The sequence below is a fragment of the Triplophysa dalaica genome, chromosome 7 (assembly GCF_015846415.1).
Source record: "Triplophysa dalaica isolate WHDGS20190420 chromosome 7, ASM1584641v1, whole genome shotgun sequence".
NCBI classification, from domain to species: Eukaryota; Metazoa; Chordata; class Actinopteri; order Cypriniformes; family Nemacheilidae; genus Triplophysa; species Triplophysa dalaica.
The window spans coordinates 20,196,962-20,213,338 of record NC_079548.1 but is presented as its reverse complement, the minus strand read 5'-3'; the positions used below and the strand labels follow the sequence as shown (position 1 = coordinate 20,213,338).

Here is a 16,377-nt window from a genome sequence, read left to right as displayed (position 1 = left end):
CCCAATCTTCTATTCTCTTTCAGACCATCATGGAGCAGTTCAACCCCTGTTTGCGGAACTTCATCGCCATGGGGAAGAACTACGAGAAGGCTCTCTCCAGTAAGTACCTCCCAATTACACCTCCGGCCGTGTCTTTCTATCATCAGGCGTCCAGGCAGCTATCCAAACCCTCCACTCCTTCCCGTTCGCCATTTACGGCGCTTCATTTGAAGAAGATGACAATATTTGTCACCCTGTCATTCAGATGGCCACACAGCCTTATCGCCGCTCGCACAGCCCATGACACTGCCTGAGCTTAGATGGGCCGAACAAACACTCGATTGATGAAGGCATTCAAAGAGGAGATAATGTGCCCTGCCTCGCTGATGATTTGATATTTAGCCATTAGACAGAGGAACAATCGGACCACTTTGAAGGCTTTGTGTGTTAGGTGACTGATGAAAGCCAGACAATCGGCCGGCGATGCGTGTGTTGGGTTTTCGCACATGTAATCTTGCTTCGACAGCCTCGAGCGGACAGTGCCTTCAAAACCTTCACCGGTCGGGCAGGCATGTGTCTTTAAGAGTCACAGCACACTGAAACTACCCAGAAGTCCCATCTCCAGGTTTGGGGGTTGTTTATGTGTCTTAGAGTCTTAGAGACAGATTTCTCTTGAATCTTCCGAGTATTAAGGATCGGTTGAAGACTCTTAAACTCGGACACAGGGTGACTGGACGCAGGGGTCCATATGCTTCAGGATGCTTCCCATAGGGAGCAAATAGTTGTGGAACAAATTACACAACTGTTGTGTGAAGAGCAGTTTGTCAGTTTTGTAGGGTAGATACAGAGTGGAAAAACAGGATTGTTTCCTAACCGACTTCCCCCGTGGTGTTGGAAACGGGGGTCTGCCGTGAGCCCCTGGGCTTCTAAGCCCACCAGAATTACCAATAATCCTCTTTTGGTCTCAGGCCATGCCTTCACCGCCCGTCCCGTGTTTTTAGGAAATCACTCAGACACAAAGTCAGCTAAGCTCTCTTCCACCATTTATTATTTCTGACTGGTATTGTTCTTGCTGACTTGTTTCAGAGCCTCAGGCAGAGAAAGACGGATGAATGCACTAAGAGCAGTATGTTATGACATGGAGTAAAGACAGAGAGTTTCAAAGCGCTAACGAGACGAATAGGGACGAAAACTGTACGGATTGTAATGATTCCTCAATATTTCCTTGAATGCTTTGAGGAATCGCACCGAACAATAATTGGTACAAGTGTATACAAACTCTGGTCTGAATTTTATTACTGTATTTTTAACTGCGTGCTGTCTTGTGAACAAACCGTATTAAAACTCAAGTACACGGTTAATAATTCTTGGTTTATTTCGAGTTGGACTTAAAAAAAAAGGCAATCTTTCTTAAAGTACCTCATTGAGGACAGACTGCAAACCTCGCAGCTAAAATGTGTGGTTGTATTGAAGATTCAGGTGCGACACAGCGTTATTGCTGAATAACAAATGTTGCAGAGGGAAACATTGAGAGGACCAGCCTCTCCAACTCATGTTAAACCAATGCATCTACAAATCTGTCTATGCTTCACCAGCCCATCCAACTCGGAAGACTTCTGATGGAAAAACAATATAAAATTTAGGAAGAACATACAGGTGTTGGTCTCATCTGTCAGGTGTAGTTCTGCGTAATCTCACCTCAAAATAAGATCAACTACCAATGCGCACATACACTCACGGCCCTACAGGAGAGCAACAGTCTGCTCTTTCAATCTTCCCTTACTTAATCAGAGCCACAGCTGGTCCACCTGATCAATTGTTTGCTCAACTGGTTTTTGTGGCCTCTGCTCATGCCCAAAGCTGTGCACGGTTTTCCACATACTCTGCAGATGCAGATGAAGATGAAGGTCAAGATTGATTTCTGATTGAATAAAGAAGAGCAGACGGCTATCCAATTTTACCATGCCCGCTTTCGGCACTCTCTGTGAGGGATGTACAGAGCCAGTGAAGGAGACATATCAGCGGCTCTATTGTCTTTGGAAGCTTTTCACTCGACTACAAGAACCACCAGATCATGACATCACACGTGCTGGTCATTCTGTACATCTTCTGGGGGAATACCACTCCGGATATCATTCAGAGCTCTCCAGCTGTGTGTTTGTAGCAATGTGTAGATAGGCATGCAAGAACAATTTTTGATGTACTTACTTTGTTTAAATAATTGGCTTTGATTTTACGCCACTGTATCAGGTTCAAACACGTTCAGACAGTAACACTTGAAATGGTAACTCTTTGGTAATTCTGTGTTCTTGTTTTAAAAGAACAGATTTTATTCTAGTAGCTCAAACACTCGAAAATAAACTGTGACCCTGCCTGTGAAAACCCAGATAAAGTCATGTATCATTTAGATTTTTCTACATAAAACCATTCTATGTAGTGTAAAGAACATGCAGTGAAATGTGAAAAGCCAATCGTTGGGTTGTAATTTAAAGGAACCCTTCACCCAAAAATTTATATTCTGTCATAATTTTCTCACCTTCGAGTTGTTCCAAATCTGTGTACATTTCTTTGCTCTGATGAACACAGAGAAAGATATTCAGAAGAATGCTTGTAGACCAAACAGTTCTGAAATGGAATGAATAACATAGAAGGAAAATTTGCTTTATAATTTTTTGTTCTGTTGAAGACAAAATAATATATTTTAAAGTATGTAGGAGAGCAAACAGTTCTGGGATCCTTCTGACTACCATTGGGATTTTTCCCACTTTGGTAGTCAATGGGGTCCAAGAACTGTTTGGGGACAAGCATTCGTCCTAATATCTTTATCTGTGTTCATCAGAACAAAGAAATGTATCCAGGTTTGGAACAACTAGAGAGTGGGTAATCCATGACAGAATTTTCATTTTGTGGTGAATGATCCCTTTAACCTACACTGGGTTGTGTAAACCCGCAATTCTGCGTTGTTGATTTAAGTATAATCATTTTCTGGGTTGATCTAACCAAAGAGCTAGGTTTAAACCAATTTCACCCAACAATTTCAAATCAACCTTATATCAACCATGGTTTTACTACAGTTAAACCCCCCAAAACCATGGTTACTGTAGTAGAACCGTGGTTTGGCCAATTCTAATCAATACACCAAAACAATTGGTTACTACACAATTACCACAAAAACCACAGTTACCAAATTACTAGTGTAGAATGAACATGTTTGAATTATTCATTCCTAAATAATCTAAAGTTATTCAAAGCAGATGTTTTGACATGTAGAAATCTTTTTGGGTTTATGAGATTCAGTCTTGTTCATTCTACAGTATCAGAAGTATTTGAGCAGAGATTACATGTTAGTTTCATGTTAAGATCTTTATTCAGTCATGGAAAGTGACCTCAGACCTCTGAAATATGTTAAACCAAAGAGCATGTCTGTTAGGAAAGATCAGACTGTTATGAGTTGAGTGGGTCAGTCTGTTCCTTTCCTCTGCTCTATACAATGTGTTCTGCCAACACTGCTGCAGAGTCCAGCATAGCAACAGCTATTGGTAGAACATGCCGCTAGCAACACCAAAGTCATGGGTTCAACTCCCAGGGGAACGTGCAGATGATAAAAATGTAAAACCGTTTGTCGATTTGGATAAGTATCTGCCAAACTTGTGAATGTAAATGAGAATGCATCTGTTTTGCTGTTCCCAGGATTCTTATATTTACTGTTATGTATATTGTAGATGCTTTTATCCATTAATTGCTTTTATACATTTATCAGCACATGTATAGGAGCAATTCTTAAGCCTTAAGTGGGCTTGTTTCTTGGGCAGCGCGTTACCATGGCATCACTCAATTGTGATTAATTGAAAATGGACAAAAAGGGCGGGATGTGGGTCGAGCTGATTTGCCTGCTTGGTGAAGCCACCTGTCACTCAAGTGGCCACGCCCTTAATTAGGCAGTATTTAGAGGGTTCATTCAATTTAAATCCCCTCCCTTACAGGTGTAATGAAAGACAAACTTAGCAATGAATCTTTTTTTTGCACCAGGCTGTAAACATGTTTTTATCTTGGGATATGGGACTCAACGAGATTCTGCTCTGTTTTGGAGCCGGTCTCTAGCGGCCAGTCAAGGAATGGGAGTTCGAGTCACTTCCTCGTTGGTTTCATGAGTGACCGGAAGGTTACCGCTCGGTTTAAATCAATCTAGAGCAGCCAGTGTTCAAAAGGGAAAATCTTATTCATTGTCTCTCCCACACACACACAGAGAGTTGTTTTGAGATTGAGGTTTATTTTTTACACCGAAGTTGACATATTAAGACAGTAATGAGGCATGGGATTGGGAAACTGTGGAGGGAGACGGCTGGGCTGGTCTGGTTAAAAAAGGCAAAATTTCCATTGTCAGAAGAGGCTAGATCTAAATGTGTTTCCTGTAAAACAGATTCTGCTTCCTGTTGTGGTTCGGACTCGTCCATTTTTCTTCTGCTCATTACCCAGCTGTGTTGACATCTGCGTACACAGCCGAGGGTCAAAATGATATTGTTCTTTTTTGCCAAAAATCATTAGGATATTAAGTAAAGATCATGTTCCTCGACGATATATTGAAATTTTCTAACTTAATATATAAAACCTTGTTTTTGTGAGTGGATGGCATGTCACAGTGCCCCTGATTAACAACTTCAAAGGCGATTTTCTCAATATTTAGTATTTTATACTTTCAGATTCCAGAGTTTTAAACGGCTGTATCTCCCCCAGGTATTGTCCTATTGTAACAACTTACAAAGATTAAAAGAACATAATTACATTATTACATAATCACGTACATTAAAAGAAAGCTTGCTTATTCAACTTTCAGATTATGGAAACATCTCAATTTCCCCATAAGACAATTTTTTTTTTGTCCAAGGTCACAATTTATGCTGTCCAATTCTCCCATGTGCTTCACATTTCACATTCTGTCAGAAATAATGGCCGATTCTAAAATGTATGGTCAAATGACAACAGTTGCTTGAGATGCGCTCGACCTGATTCTGCCAATTTGTTGATGTCCTCAAGACACATATTTTGTTGACCTAAGGACAACATTTTTATAAACAGGTTTTATAAATAGAACCTAAACCCACACCAAACCCCAACACTAACCACAATTTACCACTAAATCCAGAGGGAAATGTTAAGTGAAAAACAATGGTCTAGAGGCACCTAATCCTGGTTGGAAGATTAAACTAAAAATAACTTTAAATTTATTTCTAAAATCTGATTGGTTGATTTAAATGTTGTCCCGGGGTCAACAGGATGTTGTCCTAAGGACATCAACGACTTGGCAAAAACAGGAGAGCCGCTGAGAGACAGTGGGTGGATCAACTTACCAACTTGCTCATTTTACACCACTCCCCCCATAGATTTCTGACACATTTTTCCCCAACTTTGCTCTTTCCTCTATTTTGCAGGTGTGACGTTTGCAGCCAAAGGTTATTTTGACGCGCTGGTGAGAATGGGCGAGCTGGCCAGTGAAAGTCAGGGATCGAAGGATTTGGGTGAGTCTCATCGTTGTGTTTTAGCTCCGCCCCCTCACGAGCTTTCACAGGTGGCGTGGCTTGATCTGTTATGACACCACAAAACACACACTAATGGATCCAGATGCTCTGCAAAGCACCGACACTGCTTTCATTAAACACAAATGTCAGTTCCGCTGACAATTTGTACCCATGAGAAGCTTTTTACTTTTAAAATCGAACGCATTTCGGAGTTGGTTTGTGTGTCGGCGTAAATCATTCCTTATTTCACCAACTCAATTTCTGTAGTTTGTGAGGGAAATGAAGTCAAAGGGCTGTCAGCGGTGTTCGGGAATCCATCTGCTACGCGCCACGGAAACTTACCAATGCATCATTTATGATCAGTTTAAAAAGCCGAGCTAGTTTGAGTGCTGGAACATTTCCTTTTCCGGCGCCTTGAAATATTATTTCGCTGCTACAGGAGTTGCGTTTAGAACTGGTGAACTCTGAGTGTGTGTGGTGTTAAAAGATGCTTGTTTGCAGGTGGGAGTTGACTGGAGACATTGCAATGACTTCCCTGTATTTTGTACACATCTCTATGGTCTGAACTTTCAGCCCTTTTGGGCACGGGGTAAACTTCACATCCACCCCACTGTTAAAGTAAAATTGGGCCCCAGGTGACTTTTCTTGGGGATGTTTTTGGTTCCTAATGACTGTTAGTCAGTGGGAAACTGCGAACAGTAAAACTGTGCCCGTGAGCAGTGATTTCATGTTTGAAAGTTTGTAGTGAGGGTATATTAATAGTGAAGACACACTTATATTTCTCCACTGAGATGTTTCATTTTTATCTTTTTGCCAAAAGTTTCAATCTGGCTGTTTACGAACTTCACCGCGGCGTTTGTTTTCTTCCAGTTGTGTGTGAGAATCATCACTCTTTGGGTCTAGAATTTATGTCTAAAATATTATCTCGTCATTTGATAATTTTGTCGTTTCTCACCCGAGATGCTTTTTAAACGACGTCGAAGGAGTTTCAATTCAGTATTCTGTGCTCTTATTGGCTGTTCTTTATTCATTATTTAGTCACACTCATTACATTTTCAATCATCAGAGATTTTTATTAAACCAAATTTTTATTTGAAATGGTGAAAAAAGTTTGCATAAGTATACTTTTGTCTACAAGACTCATTTTAGACATTTAATGGGACAGTTCACCCAAAAAAGAAAATTACTCACTCGTTGTTGGTTGAACACAAAGAAAGATATTTGGAAGAATGATAGCGACTGACGTTTCCGGGGCATCACTGACTACTATAGGAGACAAAATGACAATGGTAGTCAAAGATGCCCTAAATCTTTTTGCTTTTCTTAATTCCTCAAAATATCTTCTTTTGTGTTAAACATACAACAAATATTTCTTGCCAATCAATGATGCCTCAGCAATGTCAGTTGCTAACATTCTTCCAAATGTCTTTCTTTAACAAGACAAATACCTTTATACAGGTTTGGAACAACTTGAGGGTGAGTTTTAGTTTTTGAATGAACTGTCCCTTTAAGCATGCACCTTCAGATAATGAGAAACATTTCTCTCTCATCGAAGTGTTATAAAACATCTAACTTAAGTGTATACAGTACACTGCTTCAGATGTGAATTTAATTGGCTGATATCCTCCCGGGGGACCCCCCTGCATTCGGTCGGGGGGCTCCGTACACCAGTGCTGTACATGACATGAAAGCAGCGTCTAGCCTGCATAATTTCATTTCCAAGGGGAGTTTCCTGGACCAAGTCGGAGCAAACAGCCTCCTTGTACAAAAAGCAATCAACAGCGTGGTTCACCTCTCATCTGAACTGGTAAAAGCTATTAGCAGTTGAGTCCCACTCTATCCACGTCTCTCTCTTTCTCTTATGCTGTCACGATGAGAGTGAATCACATCCAGATCTGTCAATCACAGCCTTGGTGCCGGATGCCTCGTACCTCTCTAGATGTACGACACAATGCAGTTCTCTCGATTTACATTTTATACGTTGACTGTAAACAAACCTTTTACAAAAATGGTTCACATCAATATGACAATTACGGCTGTAAATCTCATGTAGAGTCTTCTTTAAACCGTATGAGATGCATGAGACTATTTTTTTTGCTGACACTGGTGGCTGATGCCAACTCTTACCGAATTGTTACCATGGTAACCACAGTTTCCTCTAAGATACCGTAATTGCTGTCACACTGAAAATCACGGGGGCTCCTTCAAACAGTGAAAGAAGTTTCTAGCTCCTGCACCAATATTATTGTCATTGTAATTTCGATTTTTAATAGAAGTCCCTTATACTAAGATACCATTGTTTTATTTAAGGAGACGCTGTGGTTATCATGGTAAAGTATTCATCTTAAACCCAACTATGTTGTTTGTATGTGTATTTAACTGTATATTGATAAAGACTTTGTTGGCTGTTTGCAGCGTCATTGCATAATGCGTCATTGTAAAATGTGTAGATAATGGACAGGTTTGGTTTGTTTCGTTCATCAGCAGCGTCACATAATGAGTCATTGTGCTTTGAATAATAGATACGTGTGTGTGTGTGTGTGTGTCATTCATCACTCCAGAATAAAAGCAAGTCCTCCTGTATGCATTAGAGCAGAGGATCTAAATCCTGGCTATGCAACTTCCTGCAGTTTCAAGTCTGCACTTACGCACCTGACTATCATTTTTGAGTGAACCCGGAAACCTTCATTAGCTGTCTCAGGTGTGTGATGTTGAAGTAGAACTGAACTCTGTAGGAAGAAAGATCTACATGAGCTGTGTGGTCACTAGGATTTAAGCATGCAAAAACATTTTCAAACGTGTCGGGGAAATGAATACGGGCAGCGGGATATGGGGTCCTGCAGAATGTTTCCCAACCATGTAAAAACATCACCTGTCTGTAGCTTTGGTAATCCTGAAGACACTGATTATCTTGTTCAGGTCAGAGACATTTAGAGAGAGCGTTGCGCCAACGGAAGTTTAACATTTTTGCGTGTCACATGGTTCATGGAGCATTCAGATAGTTCCAGGAAGTTATGTTTTCTCTTTAAATGCTTTCTTTCTTTATTTTTCTTTTCTTCATTAAATGTCAATAAGTCGTTGCACAAGGAAAAGTGAAAGAATGTAATGAGATCATATGACAAAGATGTAGCATGCTTTGCTTTGGAATGTTACATAATAGCATTACACAACATTACGCATGAACACAGTTCCTGCAATTTTTTAAATGTAAGTAGGGCAATATACAATGTACTCCATTGTAAAAAGTAGTCCGTTTTACATCGTACCCTTATACAAAGAAAATGTATACTCCTATATACAGTATTAACTGTCAATTTATTCATTTTAATATAATATAATTTCTGTTATATTAGCAAACATCTAGAATAATACATCATTAACATATTACTATATTGAGTATCACATAAAGAATTGGTGATTTCATATATTGAAAAATATAAGCACTTGGTTTCAATATATGGAAATGTTCGCGCCGGAGAGAGTTTATAATGTGCAGGTTTTGAGTTTTCTGTGCATGAGAGTGCTTGTTAATTGAGCAGCTTTGGCTTTTCCTTGCAGGAATGCTATGCGCATTAGGGTTTAAAATCAGTGCAAAAGTTTTTCCCGTTACAGTCAAGTAATAACAACACACACGGGCATCATTAAAGCATTTGGATTAAATTACATTGATTTACAGCTATAGTTTACATTTTCTCCTGTAGCTCAGTGGTAAGAGCATTGTTTTAACAACGCAAGGTTGTGGGTTCGAACCCAGGGGATTGCACATAGTCAGAAACAAATATATAATACAATACAATGTACTCTCTTTGGATAAAAGCGTGTGCCAATGCATAAATGTAAATGTAGATCTGTTTGGGACCTGCCAAAATAGAACAGAAACTTGTGTTTGATTGTGTCTAAAACTTAAGCCACTTATTAACTCAAGGTTTATTGAATAATTATACAAAATCTTTATCAAGCTGGATGTTATAAAATAAAAAATCAAGATTGACATCGCTGATATTCTGGGCCACTGTGTGTAGTCACAGAATTATTAAAGACAATCCCCCATTCTTCTCTTACCAGGAGTAAGAGTAACAAAAGTAACCGAAGAGTCAAATAAGGAACAAGTGGTGAATGATTTTAAAGCCAGAAGTTTTTCATCCAATCACATGAATGATGTTAACACACAAATCAGACAATGCACCAGCAACTTGGTGTAATTCCCAAAGTTGTGGTCTTGACCGATCCTGCAATAAAATCCCGAGACCAAGAAAAAGTCTGAGACCAAGACCAAAGAAAGTCGAGACTGAAACGAGACTAAGACCATCAAAAAATGTTCTTGAGACCGGTCTCAAGACTAAGACCAGTCTCGAGTACTACAACACTAGTACAGAAGACAGACATGTGCTTCTTACTAGATTAAAGACTTTGACATAGATGGTTGAGTGGCTTACTGTTTTTGCACAATGTATTAAAGCGACAGTGTAGCTAGATTTGATTAAAGATAATAATCAAAATGATCATTGTTTGCCTTGGTCGCATCCAAACATATTTTTGTTCCTCACTCAAACCTCATTTGACTTTTACCACAGGCATTACTCATGGTGATGCCCTCATGTGAGTCAACTCCACCTGCTCTTGAGAACAGGCCACGCACTCAGTAGTTCAGTCTGACTTTAGTACAAAGCATCAATGCATATAGTTCTACTCTCTGTGATATGGTAAACTAGTCATTTATGCCACTGATGCCCTCCAGCACCGCTGTGCCTGGGACCCCACCATCCCCCCCATCCCCCCCCCCCCTCCGAGATGATAACAGGGTTTCTTTACTCATCTCAACTCTATGTTAAAACATGATGCTTGTCATTTAAGGACAAATAGTTTCATCTCTGTTATGATTAGGAAATGTCCCGGTGGATAAGTGGAACGCAAAATTTCTTGTGGGCAATTTGTAGTCCCGTGTGACTGTGTTTTTTCTCGGTGAGCGAGCCGTGGGGGTTTAGTTCGAGACAGACTGTAAATGGTTTCCGCCTACATGCGCTCCTGCATTTCTACCCCTCACTTCATCCTTCGCTGTTTTCTTGTATATTTCTCTCTCTCTTGCGTTAAAAGCCGCACATTCGCTCAGATATTTTATCAACATAGTCACGCACTCGTACTTGAGCCTGGGCAAGCATAGCTTTCCTTTATGATGTCCTTGGATGCACAAAGCGTTTGCAGTGGAGATCGTAATATTCTCAGCTGAGGGAGGCGTGAGTACACACACGCTGTTCCTCCCCCTCTCTCATACACTCCCACGCTTACGGTTTGTTTAGGATAATGAGGCCCCTGTCACCATACCGCCCCCTCATATCCTCCCACACCATCTCTTTCGTTTTTTTTCATTCGCTTTATCACATCACAATGTTTCTCAGTCTCAGCCGTCCACATGCAGACAGTGGCCAGAAACGATAAGTCACAACACGGCGAGCTCCCACTCGTAACTTCATTCCGTGAGCATAACAAGGTTACGATGCATTTTTTCGCCGACTTTCTCAGCGTCTTGTCTGTGATGTATTAATCCAATCCAGATTTGAGCACGGATGTTGGCTGTAAAGCGGGCTGCTGCTTCTCCATGAAGATTTGCAAAGAAAAACTGTCTACGACGTTCAAAAGGTGTACTACAAATCAAGTGCCGTCCTTCGCTGCTTTAAGGCGCTATGCTCCTTCTGACAGTTACCATGAGAACAAAGTTTGTTGAAACTTGCCTCTCGCTCTGTTTTGCTTTTGTTTGACGTGACGAACTAAACAATTAGAACTTCATAAAGATGTAGTTTGAACATAACATGTGCTTCTATATCGCCATCTCTGTTAGAAACATTGAATTGCAGGTTACTTTACGTACTTATCTTTATGTGTGTTGAATTCAAATGACGTCAATTTGACGTCTCCGTAAAGACACAGATTTCAACAGTGTTTTATGTACATGTTCAGTAACCCAAAAAGTTACAGATTGTGTCTTTAATTACATCGGACACATTTGATTAAGTTATCAATACAACGTTTGGGGGTATTCTGTATACTGGAAGCAACCAATGAACCAACATCTTCGTTCTAGTTCTAAACTGGCTTTTTGTGACTCATGTTTATTCACACCCAAACTTTGGGTGTTTTTCTGTCGTTTCTACCAGAGGGATAGCTCAGGGTGATGCACTCTCTTATGTCAACATGGGACTCCACCTGCTTGTAAGAACCATGCAGACTAAACTACGCTGTCAGCTATCGGCACCAAGAACTGAGCCATATTTATGCATACTATTTTTTACTGCAGGGAAATAACTCTTATTCACTAGAAGAATTATGCCAGAAATACTGTAAATGCTAGCAATACCAGAATACTGTTTTGTGTAAGCAGTGCAAAGATCACTGGTTTGATTCCCAGGAAATGTATAGCTTCAATGCGCTGTAAATTGCTTTGGAAATTCAATCATTTTTAAAGTGCCAATTTAGCCAACATTTATCAAATGTTTTCAGTTTTGAAGCTTGCACATCAGTATGAGTGTTTCTGTGGCGACAAGGACTGTAAAACCGTGTAATAGAGACATTATAAGGGGGAGGAGATGGAGCACTTCAATATGAATGCGAGTTATACAATATGGAGGCTGAATGAAAAAAATAATTTGAACCAGCCAATCACCATAGAAATTATTTGCATATTCTCATAGACTTATAAACTATGTCCCAATTTAAAGGCAGAAATATTAATGTTAAACATAACATATAATAGAAAAAATGTGACAGGGGCCTTTTTTCTTTAAAATACACAAATTACATGAAGTCCCAGTTAAATGGAATATGAGGTATAAATATAGAGAGGGTTGCTTAGCTTGTGTTTTCCACGGCACATTAATTGGATCTTTATTTTCATAAATGGAGCGGGAAGCAGATTTATTGTTGAATAGACGGGTGTCCGCCCAAGCCGTCAAACTGACGCAGATTAATTTTCGATGAATTGTTTTCCACAAAACTACTACAAAATCAATCAGAACACCCTGGCAGCCACATAACAACATGCTTAAATCACCCAAAACACCCTAGCAACCACACACAGTGGCGTTATGCTTAAGCCACTTAAAATGCTCTAAAACCCACATAGCAACATGGTAAAACCACTCAACACCCTAGCAACCACTTACCAACATGCTGAAAGCTCTGAAAACCCTAGCAACCACATGGGAACATGCTTTTATAGTGACATGATAAAACTTCTCGGAAAACTCACATTGTAACTTGTGTTGCTGAACTGCTGCACAGGCAAACTCTTCACTATTATTTGTCTTTTGGTGTTGGTCAAACAGAAAGGAACTGGTCTAATGATGGCTAGAAAATGAAAAAAAGCAGAGAGGTGTTTTTGTTGTTGTTTCTTCAGTGTAGGAAGTGTTTTGCTCAGTCACTCTTTTTAAATAGACCTGTGTCTATGTTCCAAGTAACTCATGACAAAGCTCGCTCTTGCTCACCGGGGCCTATCGGAATGAGAGCACTGGAGCTATTTTATTAGCCTTGTGCTTCAATCCCAGGAGACCTGCTTTCTCCTGCTCTATTTCTGAGAGTTGCACTGCATGCTGGGAAATGTAAGGGCCCACATTAATTTCCTTACTTTGCCCTTGATATGCTGTCACACACATACATGCCCGGGTTTTCTTCATTGATGCTGTGTGTTGTGTACGGTATGTTGAGAGTTTCATGATGTTTTGAACCGGACTTGTTTTAGGAGCATTTGTTCCGGAACCTTGGCTGTTTTTTTCTGTGTGCTTCTTGCTAGCTACAAATACAGACATTTGTCCTTTAAAACTCACTGTCTGTACAGTTAGTCTCTATCAGGACCGTCAATAACTCCTAAATCAATCTGTGCTCTGGACACGGGTCAGAAAACAGTAGACTTTGTCCAAGAACAGATTGATTCAAGGTGAGTTTGGAGCAAGATAAAGTCGTCACTAGATTTGCTTTAGGGTGTTCTTGTATCGGGCTCATTCGAGAAGCTGTATATCACGGATATTCTGATCCGCCCCCTAGGCCCACTGTCCTGTGGAGTTATCTCCAACCTGTTCTCACACACCTAAAAGTACTTTTCGAGTTCAAGATTATAGTTTAAACTGAATCTTTCGTTCACTCTTAAGGCCAATGTATAGTCCTGCTGTCCGTGGTCCGGCTGCAAAAACTACTTGAGATAGTCTTACAAGTTATTCGACTCATTTTTTTCTTCGAGACTGGTCATAACTTCTTAAAGTCAGTTACATATAAAGGTAGATTGGTCTAACTGAAATCTGAAAAGTAAGACTAATTGGTTCAAAATATTTGCGAGTCAGTGCGACTTGTTGGCTTAAATTAGCGGCTAAGTTCATGCAACTGGCCCTATCTGCACGGCCCGCATGGCTTATTTTCATCCTCATGAGTGCAGCCCAATATTTGAGACGGATGGATGCGCGTACAACCGCACGTGTGGGGGTGATGTACTGTGCATGTGTTGAGCTTGTTCATCCGCTGTTGAGTGTGCTTTGGAAGCAATACTGCCTCGTGTGCGCTAGACTTGTTGTGATAGTCTGTGTCACTGTTTTTCTTTTTTGTATTCCATTCTTATTTTTTATTTTTTATTTATTTCACATAAACGTTTTTCATTTATTATTCCCTTCTTATTAGTTTCATATTTATTTATTTATTTGTTGCACAATGTGTGCCGTGATTAATCATTTTGTTATATAGGCAACTTATCTAACAAAATGTTATAAATCTTTTTTTTTTTGCTTTTTTTTGTCCTGTGATTTTTTCATTTTGTAAGGTCTGTGTAATATATACGCAAATGTCATTGTACTTTTTTTGTTTTTTGTGTTTTTATTAAGATATTAAACCCACCATTAAATCAAGCAATTGCCGTTCCCGAATTGCCGCTATTTTAAAACTTAAAGTAAAATGTGTCATGCGCACGCCCGCATCTTCGACCCCCCCCCCCACAACACCTCACCCCTGGTGTCACCAATACAACCGGTGTTTTTATACGTCGATTAACCGGTGGGAGCTTTTCATCACGGTAACATCCCTAGTGCGCGCACGTGACGAAGATGGATGCGGAACGTTAACTATACACAGCTCTTTACCATAACCATCACCCTATGTCCTTGCAGTACAAAGTTCAGTTTCACCTTTTCGTGAGGCTTCGTCTACTCGTTCCTCTGCCCATCCGCTGAAGAGCATAGGCTGTGCTGAGAGGATCCCTCACGGCTGCCCTTCACTGCCAAAACTGCCAGAAATTGCAGTTTGGAGTGCAAGCAGCAGCCTTGTCAGCTCTAATGGCTACATTCACACACTGTGTTGTCTGTCAGGATTACAGATCCTATGATCTTCACCTCATTCCAGTCCCTGTTTCTCTAAACCTCAAACGCTTCAGCTTCTGACAGTGAACAAAGACGTGCCCCACAGAAACACACCAATCCCTCGTGGGACAAGCCTAGTGTTTGACACATCGCCTCATGATATTTTCATGTCATTAGAAACCAAAATACTGATTTCACATGTGGTGATATGTGTTTATTAGGAAATGTAACAAATTCTGTGTACAGCTGAACCTCTGTACAGGAAGCGTAATGCATAGTTATCCTGTGCTATGTTGATATATACCACAATATTGCAATATTTTACAATATACAATATATTTTATTGTAGTTTATGAGTAAATACTATGGGATACTAAAGATTTTTTATGTAGGCAAACACCCTGGTAGCACACATACATCTAGGAGACATCTATTTGATGTCTCAGAGACGTTTCTTGTCTTATAGACATTTAGAAGATGTCTGTAAGATGTTTACATGTAAAAAATGTAAAATGATAAACCATTTTGCTATTTTATAACAGTAAATACATAATCTAGAAAAATGTAAATAAAATAATTTGGAATTCGGTAAAAACGGATTTCTTTGTTTTTGTTGGTTTTAGAGTTAAGTGTCTGTATCGTTTCAGTTCCTTTGCTTTGTTTTCACAACACTAACTGCGTGTATTAAAAATACTTGCTACAGATATTTATATGCTTTTTTAGGTGAACTTCTTGCCCTTTGTAGCAAATTGGTCTTTTAGTTTCCCCTCTTCTCCAGTTCATGCTAACGCTACATTGCACGCTTATTTATTGGCATTAGCCGAAGTGTCATCTTAGGTTAAGGGATCTGTGCCAGCAGTGAGACTGTCCTACATGGAGAGGTGAAGATGTCACTGCAGCGTTGAGCTTTTAGTGGGTCAGTAGGACACGATCTCTGCCCTGCCATGTCCACTCTCCAGCTGTTTATTAATCTTATTTGGAAAATGTGGTATTACTTGGCATTTTATACACACTTAAACTAAAATAAATCAAAACCATTGGCTGCCTTTCTGCCCTTACCATTCTGTTGAAAACTATTTTAGTCCAAGAGAGTGAAAGGTCATTGAGGTAGAGAGTATATCTTCACCAACGATGTCCAGATTTACTCTTCTCTAGTGTAGCTAAAAGCGGCTTGCCAAGCTATGTATAATAGAAAGCTAGAGTCAAACTGCATTCAAATGCATGTCGCTATTTATTCATCTTTTTGTCTTTCAAAACCAGTGTATGAGTCTTTCTTCTGTGGAACATAAAATTCTTTTAAAAAGATGTCTCCGTACGTTGTGTCCATACAATGGACGTCAACGTTGTGTGGTTACCAACTTTCTTAAAAATCTCTTCTTTTGTATTCTGCTGAAGAAATTAAGTATAACCCAAATATTGACTAAATGTGGGTGTGTATAGGCTGTTCACTTATGCAAATGAGCAGATTTGTGTGAAGACTGGTGCTCATTGTTATGTGTCTTGCAGTTCATGTTACTGTAAGCATATTTAATGTTCTATTTGATTTTGTTGCT

At 39.8% G+C, this 16,377-nt stretch overlaps 1 protein-coding gene across 8 annotated transcripts in view; it reads left to right on the top strand.

The window, feature by feature from the left end:
* The window catches only part of baiap2a (BAR/IMD domain containing adaptor protein 2a), a 73,722-nt gene that overhangs the window by 23,741 nt on the left and 33,604 nt on the right, over positions 1–16,377 (top strand). For all 8 annotated transcript variants that reach the window (XR_008907155.1, XM_056752737.1, XM_056752739.1 and 5 more), the window contains exons 2-3: positions 24–99; positions 5,409–5,495. Coding sequence is in view for 7 of the 8 variants with exons in the window: in XM_056752737.1 (XP_056608715.1) it covers positions 24–99; positions 5,409–5,495 (163 nt within the window). In the remaining variant the exon portion in view is untranslated. The remainder of the gene's footprint in view (positions 1–23; positions 100–5,408; positions 5,496–16,377) is intronic.